General features: G+C 38.8%; 1 protein-coding gene across 2 annotated transcripts in view; it reads left to right on the top strand.

The window, feature by feature from the left end:
- Nucleotides 1-752: 752 nt before the first annotated feature.
- Nucleotides 753-27,119, top strand: part of BZW2 (basic leucine zipper and W2 domains 2) — a 41,157-nt gene continuing 14,790 nt past the window's right edge. Inside the window, exons 1-8 of one of the 2 annotated variants that reach the window (XM_010074366.1) lie at nucleotides 753-760; nucleotides 3,118-3,182; nucleotides 9,315-9,491; nucleotides 10,599-10,702; nucleotides 13,392-13,457; nucleotides 21,352-21,487; nucleotides 24,998-25,107; nucleotides 26,988-27,119. The exon at nucleotides 26,988-27,119 is cut by the window's right edge and continues 42 nt beyond it. In XM_010074366.1, coding sequence (XP_010072668.1) covers nucleotides 3,125-3,182; nucleotides 9,315-9,491; nucleotides 10,599-10,702; nucleotides 13,392-13,457; nucleotides 21,352-21,487; nucleotides 24,998-25,107; nucleotides 26,988-27,119 — 783 coding nt within the window. In that variant the 5' untranslated portion in view covers nucleotides 753-760; nucleotides 3,118-3,124. Of the gene's footprint in view, nucleotides 761-3,117; nucleotides 3,183-9,314; nucleotides 9,492-10,598; nucleotides 10,703-13,391; nucleotides 13,458-21,351; nucleotides 21,488-24,997; nucleotides 25,108-26,987 lie in introns of those variants that run through there. The other variant, XM_010074365.1, reaches the window with a different exon arrangement.

Genomic DNA, 27,119 nt, shown 5'->3' with positions numbered 1-27,119 from the left:
AAACCATTATGACTTCTGTAGCTGGCATTTCAAAATTTGCCTTTGGCTTTGACCTACACAGATCATGTAGCTTCCAAAATGGAGACTATATGTAATAGTTCAAGGTCTTTTATGATTTCAAGGCTTTGTAGCTACATGACACTTGAGAGGCAAGCTGCACTGCAATGCAATCAAATGTACTGTGGAAGTTTATATGCGGCCACCCTGAATTTACAACCTTCAGCCATCACTTCAGTGCTGTTGTCGGTATGCTCTTGACTGAAAAAAAAGCATTGTCATTGCATTCCCTCTGTAAATGTTAAACTATCATCCAGGCACCTGTTTTGGTGGCAACAGCACTTTTTTGAGCAAATCCCATTCACAGTACCTGGTGCCATTTGTAGTATGGATACATCCTGGGCTGTTGTATAGATTACTGGGTTGGTTTTGCTCAAGCTCATTCTGCAGTATCTTGATAAAAGTGCCTGTGCTCTCCCTGGGCCAGTGGTTGCGGGAGTGCCTTATAAAGCCTGACCCTCACTCGGAGCAGATTAGAGTGCAGTGCATTTAAAGCTAAATATAGAAGGCAGCAGATCCTATGTTCCTAGTAATTAACTGTTCAAGAGTCTCTTCTGTTGCACTGAACCTCTAGTCATTAAATCTGCCACAAGGGTGAGTCTTACTTTAACTGCTTTTTTAATCTGGTTTCCAGCTGTCTTAAAGGGAACATCTTATATGCACAGCAAACAGTTTTAAAATCCAATAGTCAAGCTTCAGGTGTGTGCAACTCTTCTCGCAGTTTAAAAAGACATTGCATCAAAGGAAAGGAGGAATCTGGTGCTAGAAATCTAGCATGTGCATTTGTATCTTTTATAGCAACTGGAAAACCAGTATGGCTGAGTTGAGGGTGAGGTGTCACTCATTTTGTCGACCCCAAGGGGTTCATTAAGGAAGTGGGCAGTGTTGATCCTAGCCTGACAGTATGTTTGTGCTGTGTCAGAGCTGTGATGTGACAAGAAGATTAATTCTTACCTCCTGTGGGGCTTGCTTTACACTTTCTTTTCAAACTTTATGGGCTCCTGCAATCTATTGAAATGAACTTTTTTTTTTTAGACCCAGAACAAGGGGTAAGGTGTAAGGGCCAAGCATAAAAACAATCAGAAATACCTGGGCGAATATTATATTTTAATAGATCAGTCTCTTACAAATAACTGAAGGTCAGAAAAACAAAACAGATAAATATGTCAAATCTAGCCAGTCACTGGCTAGAGTCTGGGCTGTTGATTGTCCCTGTTGACTGCTAGATTATCTGCCTAATTAGTAAAGTACCTCCTGTTCCTCTACCACTGAGACAGCCACGTGGAGGGAAGAGACTTTTGAGCTCTGCTGCGAAGGGAGGTTCAGATCCTATGGTGCTTTAAGAGATCCCATGATATCATGGTTTACCATTTTTAAGTCTCTTTACAGGTGGGCAAATAATTTTTCCAGAATAGTATTTAGTGTTGCAGTTGTTTTGAAATGCTCCTTGGTCTGTTAAAACCATAGCTTTAGGTCTCTGTGATGATGGTGAACCTCTCAGTGTAATTGGTTAATACATTTCTGCATTTTTTGTGACTTTCTGGAAGCAAAATCAGTCTTGACTCTGAACTTCACCAGCTATTTTCAGTGCATGTGGGCAGTTTTTGACTGTGGATAAATGGTAGACCTAGACTAACTTGGCAAACCACTGCTTTCTAAACATTTGAAATGCTGCACAAGTGGACAGCTAATGATGCTGTGACTAGGAAAGGTTGTCTGGTGAATGGGAACATATTGTATACCTGGGGCATTCTTAACAGAGTTGTTAAATGAACAGTCAGGGTAGAGAGAGCGTTACTTGGATAGTAACGTGATTGATGGCATCTCTCTAGCCAGGCAGCTCGAGTTTCTCTTCACTCACGGTAGGAAGGAGTATTGGCAAATGTATACACTTTTAAACTATAGACCTGCAGTCCGAAGTGAAGAAATGCAAATAATACAGTTTTTTTAAAAAGCAAACTTATTGGAAGAACATGCCCAGAGGACGAAGCTTCTTGCATGTTAAGGCTTAATTCTGGATGAACAAATCGTATGTGATAGTGACCTAATGACCTGCAGGGTATGAAATCAGTGGCCTGTAAGTGCCAGCGCTGGCACTTGCTGTTGGCAGGACAGGGGGATGACCCGTGACAACTGCCACATGCTGCAAAGCTTCCTTACATTCAGTGTTGTTTGCATTCAACTGTTTGTTTAGCTGCCCGTTGCGCAGGCTGCGTCTCATGTGATTAAACTAATTATATCCAAAGCTGAAAAATAGTTTGGTTTTATTTAGATTAAATAGCATTAATATATGATCACTTCCCAGATTTTTTGCCGTTGCTTGTTGAGATCTGCTGCTAAGGCCTGAAGTAATGTAAGCCCAATTTTTTTTCTGTTGTTGTTGTTATGTGTTGTGCCATGGAGTTCCTTAACTATGTATTCATACACAAAATTGATGGAGGGAGGGATTTGGTTATCTTTTATTCATTTTATAGCACCTACAAATTTTTAGGAACTGCAAGTTATTCAGATACAGTGATGCTTGGCAGAAACATTTGAGCAGGATTTGATGCTTAAAACATCGTCTTTGTGGTTAGACGGCAGTCATGTCATCAGCAGAATAGTGTATAGCCCTGGGAGTCCATCTGTCTGGTGAACATGCTGGAGGATGAGACCTGTGCCGTGCCAGGCTCCAGCAGGATGGTTCCCAGTCCTGTGTCCTAGTGGCTTCTGTGTCCCTGAGCATCCCCGTGAGCTGTGTGGGCATCACTGCTGTACCCCTGCCCCCGCAGTAAGGGCAGATGCTCTGTCACCTTCCTGCGTGGGTTTGAACCTTCAGGGTTTTTTATAGGGATGCTAAGAGCCAGGTTTTGAGAGCAGCACATCTCATCAAAGTTGTTATTGGATTGTAGTGCTCTTCATCATTAAGATAGTGTGAATTATCCTTTGAATATACATCAAGAACTTTCTTTCCCTTTCATATGTCGGGATTTTACTACAATGAATATTTATTTTGCATTTAGGTTCAAGTGTTGCCTGTAAATGCCATAAAAGTATATTTTTTTTCTTTTTTTTCTCCAGAAATTTTATGAATAAGAATCAGAAGCCGGTGCTAACAGGCCAGAGGTTCAAAACTAGGAAGAGGGGTAGGTTATGTTACATTTTTTTACTTTATTTTCCTCTTTGTTAAAATGACTACAAACAGGACAGATGGAATAACTGAAAGTTCAACAGGATTAAGGTTTTTCTCTTCTCTTCAGCCGTGTTAAGAATGCAGATGTTATTTTTAACTAAGATCTATGAATTTTATTATTTTCTCTATATATCTTAGGAATTTCTGTAAAATTTGGGTATATTAGGTATTAAGTCTTGTAGATGCCTCAGTTAAATTAGACTCTGAGTTTATACTATGTCTACATAAGAGGAAGAAAACTTATTAGATGTTTGTTTCAGGTGTTTCTTAAAATGTTTCTTTCAACTAAAAAAAGCAAAATACGAGCTTTTCTTTAAAGGTTGTGTAAAGAAAACTATCTGTCTTTTTTGTCTTGATTTTTGTTTTTATTTCTCTGACACAAAACAATACCATCTCTATAAATGAACCTTTCACATCTAAAAAGGAATCCTCTCACTTTCCTTCTCCATGAGATAGTCAGATCATCTAATTGGCCCTGCTTTCTTTAACAATACAGGTCAGGAAGCTCCTTTTTTGTAAGTATTTATTTCTGCTGTGTTAGAGTAGGGTTTTTTTATTGTAGAAATAGAACAGTTACCATTGCGTACGTTCCATTTTACGCATTGTGATGCTGATTTTCTATAAATATGACCAACACTCTCTTTCCTTATGTAGAATATTGCATCAATTTTTAGAGAAAGCAAAGTGGTGCTAAATATACTGATCATCCAGGTTATTCTGTACAGTGAATGTCATCCTAACATGCCCATACTATATTCAGAGTTCTTTTGTCATCATTTAGGTGTCTGAGATGAATGCCCAACACTTTGAGGAAGAGAGCAAAAATATACGTGACAGATTGTTTATTGTTTTCAGAAAAAACAAAAAGTCTGTTTTGTGAAAGAAGGCTTAGATTTTTTGCTGTTACAGTAGCAGATTATTATAGCCCATACAGGTGGTGTTCCTGTCTGTCATGTAACAGACTTTTTCCATCTTGACTTTCCTGTTTCAGATCAAAAGCTAACACCTGCTCTTAACCTCTTGTGACAGAAAATGTAAATAAGAGCATTTTTTCAGTGTGGATGAGAGAAGCAAAGTTCATAACCTTTCTCGGAAAATTACAAATTCTATCACGAGTCTGAAGAGCTGAGTGAGTGTCTTAAGGTCTAGGATGATCACGAAGCTTGTATGAGAATTGCAAAATAGCTTGTTTTCAGTCATGTTAAAAAGCAGTGCCAACTCTCTCTCATCTTTCCTCCCTTGCATACATCACTTCCTCAGTTAGTTTTACTGGTATGGTCTCTTAAAAGGAAAATATCCTTTCTCTGATGCACATACAATGCTTGTAGGTATAACTAATTAAAAAAACTCCTATATTGTTCGTGAATAAATGTCACGGTGCTCCAGTAATTAGTGGGATTAACTTTCTATCAGCATGGTCCAGAACATTATGCAGTAGCTGTACACGGCATTAACTAGCAACATCATAGATGTAGCTAGGGGAGTGAAGTTAATCCCTAAAGAGCTACCTGTCAGATCAGCCAGTAGAAGTAACCACATATGTATACTGCTGGATTGATCCAATGTACTATTCAGTCCAGGTCAGTCAATTATGGTACATATATTATTTGCTATAATTGTCTTAGAAAACATTCTCTGTCTCATAAAGTTTCTTTTCAGTCCCTGTTTTACAATGTATTTGGTGTAATGGGTCCTAATATGGATTTGGTCCTTGACTCCTATTTAATATAAGTAATAATTAGAAAAAATAAGGAGCTTGTGTTTGTACTTCTGTGCCTATCTCTTGAATTTCTGTCACAGTGATTGGAAATGGCAGTAGATACTCTTTGACTACATGGAAGAGGAAGATGACTTTGGGGGAATCAGAAAGTTGGGGAGGTGGATTTTTGTTTTTTGGTGGTGTTTTTTTTGTTTTTGTTTTTGTTTTTTTTTTTGAGAGAGAGAGATTACTTAAATGGGGCTGGGGATATTAAGTGGCTTTAATATAGAAATCTTAACATGCAGCCACATCTTTTTGTGCTTAAAGCATCAAATCTCTCCTTCAAATATGGTGGGATACTGGTTGCCAGATTGATTAACTCTGTCACTGCCACTAATCTCTGACTGCCATCAGTTTCTGAGCTTTCAGAGAGCAAAAAAGGAAACAGACATTTTTTTTTGCTTTAAAGTTTGAAAGCATGCTTAGTGTCTGAAATATTTTTGAGAGGACTATGAAGGAGGAGCTTGTAAATCCACTCCTTCCAGTTCTATTAATTGACATAAAAAAAGACATAAGCCTTCCCTCCAGCTTATATAATGGCAGGCATTAAAATAACTTTTAAAAGATTTAAAGGAAAAATGTTGTAAAGGGAAAACCCTTCCAAGGGAGGGAGGCATCTCACAGTTCCATATCAAGTTTTTGTCAATCTGGGCAAAGAAAATAGTTTGATTAGTTCTTCTTATAATCTCTGTACCTGTTGAATACTGCATTTTTGGTGAGGGTCAGCAGTAGTTGGCAGTTAGCCAGGATTTGTGCTTACAGTGCAGATACATGGGCTGTGGATTGTATTGACTGCATGTGTGCAAACTGATGTCTTTGTGTGTTCTGAAATGGAAGAGGAAGAAATAGGAGTATCAAAAATGCCAGTAGGTAGCAAGATATGTATCCAGACAGTTGACAAATACCTACAGGACAAAAAGTTTCCTGAAGCATTAACAGGAACAGTGTGTATTGTTTAATGTAAGCTGACAGGCAGTACCTGAGAGACAAGTTTGTTCCCATGGTATAACATAGAGTTAATATCTCATGAAAAACTGGTGCAGAGAGAGGTAAATGGCAGCATAAAATGAAGCTAAGCAAAATGATGTAATAACTTTATTGCAGGAAGGAAATTAGCTAATAAAAAGTCAATAGTAGCACCTTTGGATTAACATGAAGTCAGAAGAGGGACCAAACAGGGCATCACATTTTTCTTCCACAGAAATACAATTGTGGGCCTTCTGCTGAAGAGTTATGGTTAATTCTTAAGGAGGGGTGTATGAATGTACTTTGTGATTTCCTTAGAAGCAAAAGAAAGGAAATAAGGATCTGGGAACATGGTGAAAATGAAAAGCTGTCTATAGCACTGCTGCATTGAATACTGTGTGCATCACATCTGCAAGCTACACCTGCCTCCACTAGCCTGTGATTGAAACTGTGCTTGTTTAGTAATTATGTACTTGAGAGCTCAACATAATGTCACCACTTCTCGATGATGGCTTCTTACTCACCCTGTTGGACTACATCAGCATATCCTTCTTCAGTACATTACCTTGGGAGGAAAAATGTTTCAATAAAATTATAAATAATTTTTCATGCAGTGAGTTTACCTCCTCTTCCTGTGTAAATTTTTAGACAAGAAAATAGTAGGATACTCCAGATGAGATGAGGACTTCTTTGGCAGGAGAAGAATTTCTTTAAAATAGCTAAGAAATATTAATCATGATGTTTCTGTTTGTACTGAGCACTGTGTACCCATGATAGCAAGCATGTAACACTTTTCAGTTTAGACATGAGCATCTTAAATTTTTAAACAAAATACAGTTGAAAAAGTAAAATGGGATTATTTTTAACTCATCTGTTAAGACAGCTCTGTCATTTTACTGGTTAATGAGTCATCAGGCATTTTTTTTTTACCCTGCGAATAATACATGCTTCTTTGGTAACCTGAAAGAGAATAATTATCCTCAGATACTTGTTTATGGGTGAAGCTCTGTTTCTGGTGTGCAAATAAAACTGCCTGAAGTGCACATACTAAAGCTCTTACACTTCAGTATGTGTACTTCAGTAAAAGGTTTGTTTCTTTGTGGGTTTGTTGGTTTGTTGCTTGTTTCAGGTTGTTTTAGTACTTCAAGTTGTAAGAGAGCTGCAACTGAGTATTTGGTAACGGGTCTGGTATCTCAGGTAGGTTTCCAGCAGTATGCATCTCTGTAGGCATTTCTGCAGAGCAAAGGCACATTTTTCAGTTTCCTCATTCAACCCTCTGTGGTTTGTCCACCACGAGCGTGCCCTGCAGATACGAAAGATGGCTACTCAAATGGCAGACTACAGATCTTCATCACAGCTGAAAGTCGGGGTAACACAGCTGAGAGCCTGAATATCTCCAAGCTCTGGGGTGAATAAAAGCCTGGGAAGAAGTCACTTGCAGTTCAAGGAATGGGAATATTGAGTAGTTTATCGGATGATGAGAGTGTGGTAGAGGACAAGCTAGGTTGGCATTATGGTTGTGTGCATCGCTTCAGGACAAGCTGGGGTTGGGTGCAGGTGGTTTCATGAGCATATGTATAGGTGTCCATGGAGTTGAGTAATCCTCAGTTTTCGTCTGAGGAGGTCAGGTTTGGGGGATGGGGCAGCAAGCCCCGTGGAGATGGGCAATATAGTCAACAAGCCACTAAAAGCTAGGCATAGTGGGGGATTTCTGGAGAATAAGGTGATGCTTCATTTTTCCAGCGCTTCCAAGCGGTTGACAGCCCTGAAGCTGCTGTTGGATGCATGGTGCCAGGCTCCTTGGAAGGACAGGTTAACTAGTCCACTGAGCTTCCCAGTGGCCTGGGACACTGAGTGGGAGGGAATACTTCTGTTTTCCAGATATGATTGTTATGGGGGAAGGGGATGCCTTTGCAAGAGGGGGACAATGCTCAAGTGATGCACTGAAGATGGTAGAGTGAGTGTATACCAGGTACATGCAAGGGAACAAGAAGAGAGAGAAACATTTCTGTATCAGAAATAATAAAGCTGATAAAAGTAGGCATCAGGTGTAAAATAGTTATTTAATTGCCTTAAGGCTATTGTGGCAGGAGAAAAGAGATTGGAGGAAGAAAGGCTATCAGAAACCAAGGTCTTTTGGGGGTTGCTTTTTGGTTAATATTTGGTATAAAAAGCTGCACTACGAGTTGCAGGGAGAGGCAACCTGCAGCCAGAAGATGTGTAATGTGAAAAACATCTCGCAAAAAGCCTGAAAGAGTTGCAGCTGGCACGTTTCAGACTGCATTAGCACATGTTTAGACAGGAATTTTACCAATCCTCATTCATCCTAGTAACTAAAAATCTCTGGATTTGTCTTCTGGATATAATATGTGCAGGTTTTTTAAGAACTGTATCAACTTTTGCTTTAGCAGGTGACAATAACAGACTGTTTTGGTTTTGTGAGAGTCACAGAACAGCTTACAGTTCTGTTTCTGAAGTTCAGAGTTATTTTGATGATAACAAGCATTTCATGCGTGCCCTTATGTAAAGACAGGACTTGTTTTGTTAAGAAGCTTCAAGTGTCTGTGGTAAGCTGCTAACAGCAGCAGGATGCATGGGTAAATCTACCTAGCTTTGTCTGGAGGTCACAGTTACATCTGTTGTGGCTAATGGCCTTGACATAGGGATGTTGTCTGGGGGTCAGATTGTACATTAATCAAGTTCAACCAGGGACAGCTGTAAAAAATGCAACATGAGTGCTGCACTTCTGTTCCTAGTGCTGCTTAAGTCTGTGAATATGAAAGATAAATTCTTGGTTACACTGTGTTGCTGGGTCCTAAATGTTTACCCAAAACCTATTTTTATGAATATCTTGATCTCCTCTTTTCCTGAAGACTTGTCTTTTTGCAAACATTTTAGATATGTGACCAGAGTTATGTAAAGCAAAATACCAAGATATGAAAAATGGAGCATTCCTACAGTGAGATTGGGTATACATTACTGACATTCCCTTTATTCTGCTATCAGATTTAGCAATGCATAATGATACGCACATTCGATAATATCTTCAACAAGAGAAGTAAGAGTATGAAATTTGAAAACAGTTTCAGTAGCTTCTTTTTCTCCCCTTTATTTATTCCCATATCTTTGTGTGTGTTTTGGTGTTGGGGGAGATGAGGAGGAAAGGGAAGCAAGGGTAAATACTGAAAAATTTGCAGAGGCAATAAAAATCAAACAAACGAAGTGTCTGGTGTGTTGACCAGAATGGGAAGAATATATTTAGGTGCCATGGGCATTTCAATTGCTGTCTGATAAGGGATTTTAACAGAAAGTTTAAAAACTGACTCTCTCTCCTTTTCCTTCTCCTTTTTTCTGTTCCAGATGAAAAGGAGAAATTTGAACCCACAGTCTTCAGGGATACGATTGTCCAAGGCCTCAATGAAGCTGGGAGTGACCTGGAGGCTATAGCCAAGTTTCTGGATGCAACAGGCTCACGGCTTGATTATCGCCGCTATGCTGACACACTCTTTGATATTTTGGTAGCTGGCAGCATGTTAGGTAACCTGCAGTGTGCCTGATACAGAATTTTGATGATCAGCCTTATAAAGTGGAAATTATAAACTGCATTACAATTTCACCTAGCCAGATACTTCTTTCATCTCATATTATGGCATTGTTTATTGTTTGTAGGGCAGTAATAACTAGGGACATGATTGTGTGAGGCATTCTGCAAATATCAAAAGCAATGGATGCTGCTGTGAGAAGCCTTCAGTCTGAGCTGAAGCAACATATAAATGCAACAGCAAAGAAAATGAGAGAGATGATAACTAGGGAAAACAGGAATTTATTAGCATGAAAAGGTGTAATATAGCACTCCAGGTTATTAGCTGTTGCAGAGATTGCTTTGTAGATGTTGCAACAAAGACTAGCTAAGAGAAATGAAGGATAATGAGGAGTGCTTTGTGGATGTTCCTGGGGCATTTTTTCCAGGTATCAGTGGCAGCTTAGGCAAAAACATTCCTTTTACCTTCCCCTGTATTTTGAATAAGTTGGCTCTTTTTACTGGTCACATTGGTTTGATTCCTGCTTCCTGCTCTTCGGTATGCAACAAGAAAAGATGTTTTTGTAAGACTTAAAACAAAAGTCAGTGGAAATATCTGGACAAAATAAGCCAGGAGAAAACTTTTGTGGCAGTGTTTTCAGTATTTAGGTGTGCCTGGTAAGCATTAGAGGTGTTAGGAGGATGTTCCAAGTCCTCAAATTAGTAACAGAGTGCTAATAGTTTTCTCTTTGGAAAGGATTTACATCATTGTGGTGTTTAAAGTAGTAGTTAAAATATGCCCAAGAATTATACTCCAACTCGTGCTTATTTGATCACACTCGGGGCTCTCAAAAACAGCCAAGATTCCTTTGTGTGACCTGGGTCTCTCAGTCCTGTGAGGTCTGTGTGATCTAAGGTACGGTGTATCAGGTGGCTGTCCCTTCTGTCAGGTGCCACCAGAACCTCACAAAGCTCACTCTCTATCTGTTACCCCCTCTCCCCTGCTAGTTTACCCTTGCCTTTTGCCTCAGTTATACTATCGTAAGATTTATTAGACTTATTAAATCTTATAAAGTGAGAAGTTGTTTCTTGCCTCTTTTTTTTTTGCTTTTGCTTTCTTTTAGCTCCTGGAGGCACACGCATAGATGACAATGACAAGACCAAGATGACCAACCACTGTGTATTTTTTGCAGATGAAGATCACGATGCCATCCGAAATTATGCTCAGGTCAGTAACTGTTTTCTGTTTATGCGTCAAAGGGGATTACAGTGAAACATCTGCGGATTGTCTAGGCGGCAACAGGCAAGTTACAGGGCAGTGGAAAATCTGGTTAACCAGTAATCTGCTCTAACCTATAAACAGCTCACAATGCTTTCTTTTATAGAAAACACTTATTTCAGTCTGCCGTTGGTTCAGTGTATTTTTAGCCACCATCCTTATTATTTTTGTTGACCTTTTCTGTATGCAGCCTGGAAGATTTGTATGACCATATTTTTAGAAACATACGAAGTATATGAATGACAAAAAATATAAAGCTCATGCGTCCAACCTTTAGTTGTATAACTAGTTAATAATTGGGCATATATTCCAAGAGATTTCATTTCTCCTGTGTATGTGATATATAGTTTCTTTTTGCAGGAGTAAGGCTTGCACAAATAGGCCTATGTGAAATTAACACAAAAACACAATGAAGCCTAAAACATTATTGAAGAGAAGCTAATGTTGCATAACTCCTTAATGGAAGATAATTATTATATGAGAAAATACAGTAAGAGTTCTATTGAAAGTTCAAAGCCACCGTGCAATTCTAGATAAAAGTAGGATTGCATAAAAATACAATACCGTTGAAACTCCCGTGTGTCAAAATTCTATTGTTAATTCAGTAACATTTATCTTTTTAAATAACTGATTATTATTGGGATGCTGGAGACAGTAAGTGAAAGCATAAAAGCCACTGTCTCTGCTAAGGTGTTGAGGGTGGTAAGTTGCTGAAAAAGTGCATGGTGGATTTAAAGGGTGCCGGGATCAAAAGCTGCAGTGGTGCTGGGATCAGAAGCTGCAGTGGTAACAAATGTTTGCTAAGTAGCAGAAAGGTCCTTTAAAAACACATTTTTGATAATCTGAAGAAGTGAAATATACTTATTTCTGGAAAGGGAGTCAATATATCTTGTGTATCAGCTTTATCATCTCTTAAAAACAAGATATTCTGCTTCAAGAAAACCTCTTGTTATTGGTAAAAGCATTGATTCTGTCTTCTTGACTTTTAATATTTTAATGGTTTGATAATAAGAATTGGCAGTACCAGTCCTGCAAGGAGAAATTTAAAGTAAAAGGTTGCATGTTGGAAAATGGAAAAGTAAGGCTTTCAGGATTTAAAGCAGGATTTGAAGCAGTGGAATTTTTAGTGTATTTATTCTTTGCATTTCAAGCCAAAAGCCACCAAAATAAGTCAATATTTTGTAGTTAGTGCCTGAAGAGATGTATCGTTTTATAGACCTCACCAATTTTTTTCATGTGTAATGAGAAATAGCAGTCTTACTGTGTTATGAAATAGAGGAGTTAGGCTAAAGTAGTGTTTGGAATTTCCTTGAAGGTGATTTCTTACTCTGACTCCCAAATGAACCAGTAGTGTGGCTATTTCTGTGGTTTTAGTTATGCAAATGATGCAAAGAATGAAAAGTCTTCAAGAAAAAAGACTAAAGCAAGTGTTGATATTTTAGCAGATTATTTGCTTATGATGCATACTTCTGTCATTTCCAGGGGCTGATAAAAATGTACAAAATTTTGTTTGGAAATATGAACAAGAATGCTAGCTTACATTTGTATCTTACACCTTATTTTATGTCTTATTTTAGTAGAAACCTGTATCTCTCTTCCTCTCAGCATGGCCACAACTTGATTTTCACTTGTGCTGAGCCAAAATTCTACCATTTAGGATGCTTGGATGTATTTTTACATTCTCTGAAAAGTGAATTGAAACTTTCTAAACTTAATTTCTCCTACCACCACCATCCAGCCTGACAATAGTGTAATTTGTTCCCCATATAAACCTTTTTACCTGTGACAGTGAGTCTTATGTTTTGTGCCTTTTGTACGGAAGTGAGAGCAGTGATTTATTTCTTTAATTTCTTATCTCTCCCTTCTTTCATCTGAATTCACCCTACGTCTGTGCTGCCTCTGCTTTCATAATCTTGTGGTTGCATGATGGGAAACAAATTATGAAAACTGGAGAACAGGTGTTTCTAAGAACATACTTTCGTTGTAAAAGTTTTGTCAGATTTCCCTGGCAGTAGTGTGTTTTGTTGTAAGTGTTTGTGCTATGGATTTCACAAAGATCCTGCATCTACTGAAGCTGCCCAGCAATGCTGCCTGACTGCCTCACTCCATCGGCTTACACCTGACAGCTTCCCTGGAGAGCTGCATTACCAGGGGAAGGGTGCAGAGTTAACCTTCTCCTTCTCCTTTCACCTGTTTTTGATCTATGGATAGGGTGAAAAGTAGAGCAGGATTAAAATTGAGAAGTACAAAAAGGAAAACTCTCAAATAGCAATAGATTTTCTGATGTGAACATTGCTCTATAAAGCAAGAATTGCAAAACTTGTATTTTTCCACTTGAGAACAAACTAATACAGAAGGATGTTTCACGGTCTGCCATAAGAAAGACAATGCAACAGATGACTGCAGAAATATCATTCTGTTGGCTGCTTATTTCCTGGAAACAATGTCTAAGGAAAAACTGTACAGTGGAGTATTAGAGTGTGAGAAGCCAGTAGTGCTTCCTGCTTTTTCTTTCCCACTGTGGAGATCATAAGAAGAAAAAATTGTCTTATGGATTAGTCAAAAGTATTCATTACGGATTCAGTAGTGGCAGTCATGTTTCCTTTTGCCTTTTTCGATAATCTGCGTTTATTTTTAGGTCTTCAATAAACTTATCAGGAGATACAAATATCTGGAGAAAGCATTTGAAGATGAAATCAAAAAGGTAATGTTGGTGGGAGTCTCCTCTTAAATGTTAATATTTTTTACCCTATGTCTGCAAATTTAGCTCTGTGGGAATACTGCTGGCAGCACTTGGTGTAGAGTGACTCTGAATTAATGCTTCCTTTGGCTGCTTTGATCAAACTCACCTTCTTATCCCAGGATTTTCTGTGCAGAACTTCTACGTCCTTTGTGGGGGTATAGTTCATAATGAGAGGATGTGGTGGGTTGACCCTGGCTGGGTGTCAGGTGCCCACGAAAGCCGCTCTATCACTCCTCCTCCTAAGCTGGACAGGGGAGACAAAATAAAATGAAAGGCTCATGGGTCGAAATAAGAGAGAGATCATTCACCAATTACTGTCACACGCAAAACAGACTTGCCTTGGAAAAATTAGTTTAATTTATTATCAGCAAATCAGAGTAGGATAATGAGAAATAAAAACTAAATCTTAAAACACCTTCCCCCTACCACTCACTTCTTCCCAGGCTTAAAACCTTAATTCCCGATTTCTGTACCTCCTCTCCGTCAGCAGCGCAGGGCAGTGAGGAATGGGGGTTGTCGAAAGTTCCTCACATGTTGCCTCTGCCGGTCCTTCCTCCTCGGAGAGGGGGGGGCTCTTACACTTTTCCTCTGCTCCAGCGTGGGGTCCCTCCCACGGGAGACTGTCCTCCACGAACTTCTCCAACGTGAGTGCTTCCCACAGGCTGCAGTTCTCCACAGACTTCTCCAGTGTGGGCCCACCATGGGGTCACAAGTCCTGCCAGCCAACCTGTTCCAGTGTGGGCTTCTTATGGGGGTCACAACTTCCTACAGGCACATCCAACTGCTCTGGCATGGGGTCATCCATGTGCTGCAGGTGGATGGATCTCTGCTCCACTGTTATCCTCCGTGGGCTGCAGAGGCACAGCTGCCTCACCATGGTCTTTGCCACGGGCTGCAGGGGAATCTTTGCTCTGGTGCCTGGAGCACGTCCACCCCCTCCTTCACTCACCTTGGTGTCTGCAGGGTTGTTTCTCTCACTCCTCTCTCTGACTTCAGTTACTGTTGTGCAGGTTTTTCTTTCCTCTTCTTAAATACGTTATCACAGGGATGCTACCACTGTTGCTGATCTTGTCAGCCTCGGCCAGCGGCAGGTCCCTCTTGGAGCCATCTGGCATTGGCTCTACTGGACATAGGGGAAGCTTTCAGCAGCTTCTCACAGAAGCCAGCCCTGTAGGCCCCCCCTGCTATCAAAACGTTGCCACGCAAACCCAGTACAGAGGAGTTGCTACTGCCCTGATATAGAACAGTGCTCTGGGTTTTTTCCCATGGATTAAATTAAAATCTGCTCTGCAGATTGTCACTTGATATATGAATAATAAACTGCTTCTGCAGCGTGGAATTAGTCCTAACCACAAGTTTTTGTATTCGAGGCTGTAGATATGTGGAAGAAAATGTCCTCGCCACTGACGGAGTGCTCAGGATTTGCCTGTTAGACTGTAGTGGGTATTTGTGGATACTGTTTTGGTTTGTGATACTGAATTCTAAGGAGACAAGAGAAACATGGGTAGAAATTTTTGAAAAACAAAATACAGATTTATTTTGTTTATTTTGAGTTCCTAGTAACAGATGTAAATATCTTTTTCTAATGGCCTGAATATGTAATAAGCACTGCTGTGGTGTAAGTTAACAGCCATGCTGGTAATGGCAAAACCTGTCCTGTGACTAAAATGCCATGTTTGTTAAAAGTGTTTTTCCATATTAATTAAGCATTAAAAAGATTGCTGCAAGGGTCTAGTGAGGGTAAGTCTGGAGTGTGATGCCTCACCACAACCTCTAGTGGTTGAATAAATTTGGCTCGGATTTATACATTCTTGCTCATATAGGAAATGATTTCTGCACTTGTGGCCAGCATACCTATTAACTGGTGCTGATTGCTCAATACATCATTCTAAAGACCTAAATTTACCTCTATCCCCACACAAATCTAATGTTCTTGCTGTTAATTACTGTAATCATTGACATGAGAAGCGCTGACTCATAGCATTCAAGTTTCACAGAGTGTTCAGCATATTAAGCAGATGCCATGTCAATTCAAGCCGCCTCCTCTCTCTTCTGTAACTTGCTTGGGTTTGAATCCTTTAAGTTTCTAAGAATTCACTTTGTACACTTAGTGACAAGATGAGACTATGGTTAATATAAAATAATTTGACTCTTCAGTTGAGGAAGAAGTACCTTCAATCTGAAGATAAGCCATATGCTAGATTGAAAGAAAGCAATAATTTGAGGTGTAGTGTGACTGGAGTCATGCAACTCATTTAAAGCTATCGTAAGCATCCTAGGCATGGCAGCATGGGGTCAGAGTGGGCTTGTCCACTTTGCAGACTGTGAATCTCAGTATGTACATGCTCTTTGTACAGTTTTCAGTGTCAGATTACATCATGTGTTGCAGATGGCTAGATTAAATTTGCATAGTTGTCCTCAGCTGGGAGGTAACTTTTCCATCTGCCCTTCCGTTGCCATCCTTAGCTCTGTGCTCTGGTGCAGGTCTTGGTGTGGCTCCTGGGGACCTGGCCTTTCAGCATGAGTGCTGGGTGAGCTTTGTTCCTCAGTTAATGCAGTTTGTCAGAGAAGTAGAAACTGGGAAAGTGGTTGTGAAAGTTTGAGCCGTGTATTACACCTGCACTGTCACTGCCTTAAAAACCTCGAGGACTAATCATAGTTGCCTTTTGCTTACCTTCTTCCTTCCCCTGCCCAACAAGTGACTGTCTTCTCGCTGATGAGGCTGCTGGGTTTTTAACTATTTAATGCTTTAATCACTGTGTGCAGTAACTTGTATGAGAGTAGCTGCTCATAGAGGGTCAGAAGACAGATACCTTAATACGTCTAGAAAATGTTTCTGCAAGATGTAGTAATCCGAAGATTACTGCAGTTAGTTAGTGGTTAGGAAAGCAAGAGAGTTGTCTCCTTGATGTCATTTCATGGCTCACTGTACCATCAGTGGAAGTGATTTTTCTGTCAGGTTCATTAGGCAGCTGGAGCACTTGGGGTAAAATTATCTCTTCTCACAAAAAGTCACGCTAAAAAAATCAAGGCCATACCAGCAGTTTCACTCTAAAGAAGCAGATGGTGTCAGTGGGACTTCTCTTTCAACAGAAGTTGTCTTAGATGACAGGTATTTGTACAATTTTTTTTTTATGTCTTATAGATCATAATTTTGTCTTTGGGCCATTATTGTTTCCCAGCACATTTCCAGTTTGTGTCTGCTTTCAGCTTTCAAATGTTTTATTACTTAACTCTGTCCCCCCAAAATTTCTAGTTACTCTTTCTTCTGTTGACATAAGCAAACTGTATGTTTAAATTTTTACATCTAAATTATTTTGTGCAAGCAATTTCAACAGAAGACAAAGATGTTTAAGTGCATTGCTCACCTGCTGTTTTTTGGTACAGGCAGCTTAAGTTCATATGAGCACTGCCCAGTGTACCAGCATAGACCTATGACAACATTTTGCAATAATTTCAGTAAAATTCTCGGTTCCAAATTTGTGTTCATCTTTCTTACATTTGTATTTCTGTTCGGGTCAGTGGATGAATCATGCAATATTAGCTGTCTAGATAGTCTGTTTGCGTGTTTAAGTAGCATTCTATATCGATTTTTTTATTATCAAAATGGAGATAAGGTACAGATAACTCTATTTTTGGTCTTAAGACTGAGAGATATTACTGAGTCATATGAGAGTGTCTGAAGTACTGGGAGATGTTATGAAGTCGTATTTTCCTAATGAAAGAAGCCTAAATAAAACTGGGAATTATGAAGTAAGAGGAGAGTAACATTCTGAGATCAAATGGGGAGTAAACAGAGATGCTTTAAGTCGGCTAAATGAAAGACAAGAATCGGTCAGCAGTTATCAGAGCTGTCTGCAGATGTGACAATCTGTCAAATGCTAAAGCAACAGACCACTTCAGATAATGAAGATATAAAATGACACCACATTCCCTGTGTGGATAAAATTCCTTGATTTCCGCTATTAAGGTTTTCAGATCGCAAGAGGAGAGCAGAAGCACTTGTTTTTCTTGTATGCTTTTTAATGTGGCATGTGTGTCTTTACTTGTGTGTATCTTTTATGCCCAGAATTTGTGCCTTTTTGTGACTTTTTCTTTAAAGACAAAACAAGCATGAACAGCACATTAGGTCTGGTCTTGTGCTTATTAGGCATTCTGAACTCCCACTTAAATAGGTGGGAGTTCTTCTAGCTATGATAGAAGTACAAATTTCTGAGCCAGAATTGCGCATTTTATGCCTGGCATCAGTCTGTATCTGTAACAAAAGCAGTAATGAAGGAGCCTGGCTAACAGCAGGGAAGTGTCAGCTTGGAGAACTTTCTGTGGGTGGTTTGGTGCTATTCTGAAGTGACTTGGACATTTTGTCACTTCCCTGAAGAAGTTTGTATATAAGAAGAGCTCTTAAAGTGATCAGCAATAAAAATCTGAAACAACAGTTTTGAACTGAATGCTTTGTTCTTTTGATGATGGTTTTTAAGTGGGTTTATTAAAGGTTTTAATTCTTACCATCACGCAGTCTCCCCTTAAATTAGGCTATGTTTCACAACTGCTTAGAAGTATAGAAAAATATCCTTGAACAGCAGAAAACGACATGTATAAATTTATTGTAGCTGCTTTTCAAAAATATTAGTAAAAAATTATGCTAGTAGCGCCAGCAGTACTTGAAGCAGCAAGAGATGAGTAGAAGACCAGACTCCTGCTTAAAATATACTGCAGTGGGGTACTGTTCAAGAACACTGTAGGTCGGATTCATGCTAAGAGACTTTCAAGAAGCATGTTTTCAAAGGAAAGACAAGAGGGTGAGGCTGTGAACTTCATAGATACAGTTTTTGAAGGTCTGAAGTTATGTATTTTGGACAAACAGAGATTTCAAATGTTTTGATGTCCTTCTTTTAGAATCCTTCTCCACCTTGGACTGCATAACTCTGGCTTTGCAGCTGGATTTCCTGCTGTTATTGCTTTCACGACTCAAATTTTACATGAATGGATATAACTGTTCGTGATCTACTCGTTACTGACAAAACCCAGTGAAGGTTACAGCTCAGAAGTATGTGAAAACCTGGTCTGTCATGTTAAAGTAATCAGTGTGACCACATTCTAAACAAAATCCTCATCTCTTGCTTATATGGTGTCCTGGTTTTGGCTGGGACAGAGTTAACTTCCTTCATAGTAGCTAGTGTGAGGCTGTTTTGGATCTGTGCTGAGAAGGCCGATAACATACTGATGTTTATAGTTGTCGCCAGGACAGTCAAGGACTTTTCAGCCTCTCTGTTGTGCCAGTGTCTGCAGGTGCAGGAGTAGCTGGGAGGGAGCACAGCCCCAATTACTGGTTTAGGATTTGACCTTAAGTTTAGGATTGAGACCCAGATTGGCCAATGGTATGTTCCATATTGTGCATGTCATGCCCAGTGGGTCTCCTGAGGCTCTGTCCAGAAGGTCCCTCTCTCTCTGGATCATCTTGCTCTCTGTCAGCTCTCAGTCTCTCGGATGCTCAGGGTCTTCTCTTTTCTGGGATTGCAGTTTCAGGACTCTCCCTGCTCCAGGATCGTTAGCCGGGAACGGGCTGAGCCTTGGTCATCGGGTGGTGAGCAGTTTCACTGTGTATTGCTCATTTGTATGTTTTTATATATTACTACTATTATTATCATTATTCTTTTCAATATGATTGTAGTTTAGTTATTAAATTGTTCTTATCTCAACCCATGAGTCTCTTTTCCCTTTACCCCTTTCATTCTCTCCCCCATCCCTGGGCGGGTGAGTGAGCGGCCGCATGGCCTTCGGCTGCCAGCCACGTTTAAACCACAACAGTGGGAGCAGTAAGAGTTAAGTAGGCTATGCAGAAATCTAAAGCTGTTTCCTCTTTGTTAACCGTCTCAGTACTTACAGTAAAGAGAAAAAGGTCTAATTCTGTGTTGGTTTTTTTTTTTTTTGTGTAGGTCTCATTTTGGTACAATAGTGTTGATAAAGCTTGTATAAAGAGAGTTTTAAATCTGCAGACCTCCATTTTACACTAGCTTTATGTTGAAATTCTGTAAAAATGTTTTCAGTCTTCCTATTAAATGTGGTCCCAGAGTTCCTTTACCTGTACCAGTTAATTGCTGCATTTGGAAGTAGAGCACACCACTTGTTTCTCATCCATATATTTAGAAATAATAATTCCATTAATCTGTATCCCAAACTTTCATGCATTTTTTGGTTGTGAGTCACAGTTTGTTGAAATGAAATTGCATCTTGAGATTTTGTAGTTTCATAATTTTTCTTTTAAGCTAAAACTTCATGTTGCAATCATTTGGCTGAAGCCCACTAAAAAACCCCAAATGATTTGTCTGTGGCTGAATCATTCAGGCCTGTGTAGGCTGTAATTTACAGCTGATGCTGTTATGTAAGTACTACCATATGAATGAGGTTTTTTCCATTCTGTTCACTGATACAGAGCAGAGCTATTCATAAAACACTGCATGACTTTTAATAACTTCATTAGTTATCTGGATTTTTAAAATACGACTGCATTCAGAAAGCTTTACAGTTAATGATAAGCTGCTTAGATATCCTGGAGAAGACCCCTTACTGTCCATGGCAATAAACAAGCATAGGGACATGTCTTGATATTCTGTCCTTTTCTATGAGTAGGTTTTGGTAATTAAATACACTTAATTTGGAAACCAGGTGGGAATTTTCCATCAGAATGAGCTGTCCTGCTTTGATTGCATGTGTTGCTCATTTGGAAGAGTAAAAAGGGTGTCATGACAGTAGAAGGTAGCTAAATAAAGCACTGGTAGCTGAAGAAGGAAATGAGAATTCCTTTTTAACTCCAGAAATGGATATCTGCAATCGTTTTAGTTTTTTGTTTTGTTTTGTGGTGATGGTAAATTTGTAAGCTAGCTCCTGATAGTGTCAGCAGCTTTTTGCAATGAATGAAGCAGATCTTTGCTGTCTAGCCTCCTTTTTCCCCTCACCCATATTGTGATTGCTAACAAGGTGTTAAGAAAACATTATTGTTAATGGTAATGTTATCAACAGAATCTCATTTTGCATAACTTTTTTCCTGATTTAAAGGAAAAGAGGTGTAATGTACTTCATCAATACACTTTCAAGTCATCCGTTTTATCTTAACATATGAACTTAAGATATTTAAATAGACTTAATTGCTATTTTTAGACTTTAAGAGGTAAATATGTAGTTCTGATCTTCTAGTGCTTAAGATGGTGAGATTTGTAATTTTTTCTCAAGCTAGTTGTTTCCTCTTGTAATTAGTAGTGGGAATGGTGAGGTCTCGAGACAGCTTTTGTTCCTGTCAGTCCTTTGACAGCTTTATCAAGAATGTCTGAACTTGAAATATATGACAATCTGTAATTGTGTTGTGTTCCCTTCCCCAAAAGGAAAACAGGAAACTTTCTCATCCTTTTATTGTTCACATGAGTAGTAGTTTTTGTAAGCTAGAAAAGGAACTGCAACTGTGTGGGGCTTAGTCCAAAGTCTGAAGATGTGAATGGGCAGGCTCCTGTCAGCCTGTTGCAATCAGCAAGTCTGTGGTCCCGTGATTTCTGTAGTTCTCAAGCCTTTTAACAAGCACCTTTGTTTTCACATATATACACACATATATTTGGAGAAGACAGGCCTTGTCTTCTAAGACCATATTCCACATGCTTGCATCCTTAGGGAAAGTGAAATTATAAGTGATCAGTGAAATGGCACTGCCATACTTCAGGACAGGTTTTGACATGATTGCTATTCATTATAGTGGGACTTCTTGAGAAATAAGAAATTAAACGGTCTGCTAATATTCATCTCTACCTGTTATCATTGCCTATGACTCAAATATATTTATTTTTTTTCTTTCTTGTTTGACCCACAGCTTCTTCTGTTTCTTAAAGCCTTCACTGAGACGGAACAGACAAAGCTGGCAATGCTTTCTGGCATCCTCTTAGCCAATGGGACTCTTCCTGCTACAATTTTAACAAGCCTCTTCACTGACAATATAGTCAAAGAAGGTAATTTCCTATATGATCTTTTTTCTTACAGTAGCTTTAGTCAGAGATGTATTTTATTGCAGCATATTTTACATGTTGGAAGCCTGTAACTGTACAACAGAAATCAGTATTTTAAAGCAGAAGCATATACAGACAGCAACGGGCAGTGTATTTGGTGAAATCTAGTAAGAGGGCAGTCAAACATAGGAAAAAAAGCAACAAAAAAAGCAAAAAAAAAAAAACCCAGAGGATTTATTTGTTTTAGAAGTTATACATGTGTGTGCAAAATTGTACAATATATGTATTGTGATGATACTGTGAAAGTGTGAAGGGTAGCATCTATTCCTGAGATATGCCTACTAGCATTTTTAAAGTGTTGCAAATATCTTGTGCATGTAAGTGTGAAGTAGGACAGAGAACCCATGCAGGCCAATTGGGTATCGTAGACAGAAAAAAAAGTCAAACCCTCATTTTGCGTTCATGCCAGCAGCGATGAGTGTTAGATATACTTTCCCATGGACTTGTATTTACCATATGATAACTGTTCTTTCAATCTTTGGGTACAATGCCTTTTTGAGATTACTTCTTTCTTCTTTGTTTCAAGAGTTTTCATTTATTGATTTATTTGTAGCTGTGTGCCTTGGTTTTTCAAATTTTTCCAAATCCTTGCTCAACAAGGTCTTTCTCTGCTAATTACTGACTACCTGGAATAATTGCAAATGCACTATCAGTGTTGAACAGTTTTCATGAAATCTTTTTGGTTTTGTTAAAGAGCTATATATTAGCTAAAATGTATTCTAACTTTCAATTAAAAAAAAAAGTATTCTAACTTTACAGTCTCATTTGCAGCATGATAACCATTACATTTGTTTTCTAAGTGCTGCAGAAACAAAAGTCACAGCTGCAGCTTTGCTCTGTCATCACCCACAGCTTTTGGAATCACAATTAAACTAGGAGAAAATTCAAACAAAAGCACTAATCCACTAATCTTAGCATGATAGCCTGCAATGTTGTTATATCAAAGTCTGTTCCTAATTATTGGAAGACAGGAGGCATCTGAAAACTCAGTTTTTTAAGACTCAAGTAATTTGTTGTATTTTCAATTTAACATTTTAAGAATACAATTGTTATGTGCAAATCTTAGAACAAATTCCATTTGCATTATGTACTTATGTTTCTAAGAGCCCTGAACTTTTGTTGGGAGCTTACATATACTTTTGGTTCTTCATCTACATATACTAAAAATGTACCTATGTTAGCATTTGAGGAAAAGGTTGTTCAATCAGTATTCTCGAATAGATCTTTTATGGAAGAAAAATTAAAGATGAAAGATAATTGAAAAACAGGAAAAAGAGCAATGCTTAAAACAGGTAGATTGTGTAAGAATAAACTTGATACTTTCTTTGGTTTACAAAAGCAATGCTGCAGGCAAGTGAGGTTAAAATACATGTGCAAGCAATTAGGTGAGCTGAGGGAGTTGTGGATCAGCATGGTTAACTGTAAAATTGGCAAAGAATTGGCTGAAAGTGATATAACAGTAGATCGTGTGGACAGGAGATCCATCAAGTTTGAGGGCAAATACCTAATTCATTTTAGGATTACCCTTTTTCAGTGTTGTAATTACTTTTACTGTGATGTATAGATGTAAAAAAATGTATTTTGGGTATGGCTGATGTATTTCTAGCAGAGAGAAAGAGGTCTAGGCAGTGGTGGAACCTCATCAGAGTTAACTGTACCTTTCTTGTCACTCATGCTGACAAACCAGTGCAAATGCAAAGAGCAGCTAATGGGGTTAATCAATAAAATGAATGGCTGAACTTACTTTCTGCAAACTGGGGCGGGGGGGGGGGGGGGGGGGGGTGGCAGAAACACAACAATAAAAAGAAGAGCTATTTAGAGGAAAAGACAGTGGCAGCACATGAGTATAGGAACTGGCCAGTGATAAATTTGGACTGTAAATTAGAAATAAGTTTGAAAACATATGTGGGTAGTGAAGCCCTAGAACAGCCTCCCATTAATATTGGTACTGTCATAAAACTTGTTTTGTTTTAAGCTAAAACAAGAGAAAGAATTTAGGACACACGTACTGGGGCAGTGCTTGGTGACAGAGACCAGAAAGTTCCATTCGATACTGCTCTTGAACTCATAAGCACATCGGATAGGCTGAACTGTGTTTGCGGGTTCAGAAATCACAGGTGGAAGTTACACATGGGTCCCCTGTCAATTGACCAGACTTTGTTGGTCTTGACTAGTCAACATTACTTGTGATCGCTGCGCATGCTGGTTTCACTTAGAACCTGCTGTACAACATGTAAAACAAGCCCAAAGTAGTATTTGTAGGTATCTGTTGCCTGGCATTGTGCATCTATAGTTTCATATAGGACTTCTGTAAGGTACCATCCTTAGAACTAAGCTCCTGAAATAAGGTTGCCAAAACTGTTGTAACAGTCAAGATCTATAATGAATGGTAACGGAGTTTACACTGCTCCGGGAATAATCTTGTCTGTTCTTGTTTGACTGACTCCTTTAGTCAATATATCCTAGAAATAAAAATAACAGATATCTATCAGTGGCTGAGAAGTGACAAAGCTACTTCCTACCAGTAGGTCCTATCTAGCTCTCAGACCTTCAGGACTATTTTGAGGTGAAACAGAAAATTATACCAAGCAGCTGTAGTGTAGTATTCCATTATCATTATCACCACCCTCAATAACATTGTAAAGGTTGATAGGAGTGTAGTACCAAGAAGTATAACTGGCCTGCAGGCAGCCTTCCTCAAGAGTGAGCTGGGTCTCCATCTCTGAGACCTTGCAGCTTCCTTCAGCTCCCTGCACTTGCTGCTCACAGCTGAGAAGCTGGAGCAGAGCCATGGTGGTGCTGCTCTAGGAACACGTGCCGGAGGGAAGTGGGAGGTTTCTTGGCTCCCCTGGGAAACCTACAGCTAGCAGAGATAGAGTTATTTTTGTTTAATGCAGAAAATACTAAGTTGTGCCTTGAGGAAGGAATTTTTCCACTTAAAATAGTATTTGTGCCTGGTCCTACCAACTGCTAAATGCCTCCTAGGAGGGCAGGGTACAGTTACCTTCAAGTTGCAAAGTTATTTAACCCTCTTCCAGGACTTGGTAAAAAGCCCTTTGAAGATATGTTTTTTCAGTTCTTATTCCTGACTGTCCTTTTATTTGGTGCCTTCATTTCCTAACTGATTTAACATGTAATTTTTCCTTTTGCATTGGACTCGCTCTGTGAATTGGACAGGTAGAAAAAATAATTGCAAAGAAAGTCTTTGAACAATGGAGATGGGCAATTCAGAATGAAAAGATTTTCAAGCAATCTAGCATACTTCAGAAAATTATTACTGCATTAAAGGGAAAAAAAAACATTTCAGCTCTACGTGTTTGGTTCTGTTGTCATAGATGTATTTATATTCCATTTTCTTGTAACCATTTTTTAACCTTGTAATTCTTATAACCATGTATAATTCACGTTGAAAATTGCTAAAGCATGTTTTGTGGGTTTTTTTTTCTCAAACAGGGATTGCAGCCTCTTTTGCTGTAAAGCTTTTTAAAGCATGGATGGCAGAGAAAGATGCCAATTCTGTTACTTCTGCTTTAAGAAAAGCCAACCTCGATAAGAGATTGCTAGTAAGTACAATATTTTTTTAATAATCCTCATCTCTCCTTAGGAAAGATAAGGAAATAAAATGCAGACGGTAGTTTGCTGTAAGCATGTTAACTCCCCCTCAGTCTCCCGTAGCATTTTTTGAATATTTTGAATCACAGCAATATTGTTATGGATGTAGCATTGATACAGGTTCGGGAATATTAAATATCACATGTTTTTACATATTGTCTCTATTTTTCCTGTAGTTAAATGGCTTATGAAAGATTGTATGTGTGGGGCTTGCGAATTAATTGTTATTTTTCTAACCACTGCGAACAAAACACACACTGCTAGCAAGTGTGTGTGAGGACTTTTGTTTTTCTGAAATATATTTTACTTTTGTATATAATAAATAAAGTATAAAGCGTTATCATTAGAATATAAGTTTCCAAAGTGACAGTGTTTAAATAGTATAAAAAAAGGGCAGTAATACAATTTTATGCAGCAGTAACCATCTGGGTAGTATAAGTGGTCCTGCAGTGATGACAGCAGACGGAGTAGGAGCAATGCAAGAAGACTTTCAGCCTTTCAACTCAAAAACTGTGTTCTGGGTCTGTAGCAATGGCCTGAGGCATTTAGAGTGTGCATGAATATGCAATAATCTCATGTGCCTTTCTCTTCCCGTGTCTTATGCAGATAGTTTTGTTTTTTTTTTTAATCCTCAAAAAGATTACTGCTGCGATAATCCAATCAAATGCGCTACATCCTGTGTAGCACTGCCTGGAGAATGTCAGCAGTATTTCCTGTTTCTACCTCAACAGTTTATGATTAGGCAGGAATCTTTCAAAAGTGAAGCAACCTCCCACACCCCTTCATCTCTTCAATTTGTATTTGGTTTTAAGAGTCCAAGTCATAAATAATTTGCCATAAAGCTGGGAAATGGGCTAATTATACTTTTTATTAGAGAGGGGAAAAAGCAAACTGCATCTTATTTCTATTTCAAACTTGACTGACGTAAGCTTTCAGCTGTTGGCTCTCATTATGCTGTTATATTAATGAATGATAAAATATCAGAAGATGTTGCCTAGCACAGATGCCTTCATTATAGTTTCTTCTTAATCTCATTTTCGGTAAGTAAACACATTGAGGGTCTCTAGCTTCTTTGTAAAAAAAAAAAAAAAAGTGCCATCCATCCCACAAATCATTGCTAGACAGCAAGAACTGGGTAAACAAATGCCATTGAATCCTTGCCAAGATGGGGCGTTTCCTGTAGCAATTTTTAAGAATAATGTTAACTTTTCTAAGGACTTTCATAAATCATAGATTGACAATGTCTTTGAATTAGAAGTGCCTACAGAAGTTACTGTTAACAGTACATAGTGGATTTTGTGATTTTTGTTAAGTGATTTATTATTAGTGGTAATCATAGCTCAGCAGAGTAGCAACATCAGGCCCAGGTGCCTAGGCTGCTTATATATTGCTAAGTGTATTTTTCTGTAGAGGTAAATGTGTGATCACACTGGGAGGGCATGGTAAATGTGTATCACATATAATGGCTTTACCGTCTATTCCTTTGTACTTGCCCTGCAAAACTCTTGGAATCTGGAAAAGGTGTAGTTTCTCTGAGGACTGTTTTGAGTGACATCTTAAGCTCTCAGCTATTTATAAGTACAGGTACTTCACGTGGAGAGGGTGTTAGGTTTTTTTTGTGTAACTGCCCATCATTTTCCCCTCCACTATAATGAAGCACTACATTATGAATGAAGTGTTGACTTTTCTTGTGTTAATACAAGCATTGACTTTTTTTTCTAAGTGCAGTACCAGGTGATTCCCACTGTTCATTCTTAAAAAATGTTTCTTTCATTCTGCCAACAGTCATTGTTGTTTATTTATTTAATGGAGAGCATTCTTGCCTTTTCAGGAACTATTTCCAGCCAACCGGCAGAATGTGGACCATTTTGCCAGGTATTTTACTGAAGCAGGTCTAAAAGAGCTCTCGGATTTCCTTAGAGTTCAGCAGTCATTGGGGACTCGCAAAGAACTTCAAAAAGAG

Source organism: Pterocles gutturalis, unplaced genomic scaffold (assembly GCF_000699245.1).
Source record: "Pterocles gutturalis isolate BGI_N339 unplaced genomic scaffold, ASM69924v1 scaffold17797, whole genome shotgun sequence".
Classification (NCBI taxonomy): Eukaryota; Metazoa; Chordata; class Aves; order Pterocliformes; family Pteroclidae; genus Pterocles; species Pterocles gutturalis.
Note: the sequence above shows the minus strand (reverse complement) of the source record. Positions and strands in the feature narration are given on the sequence as shown.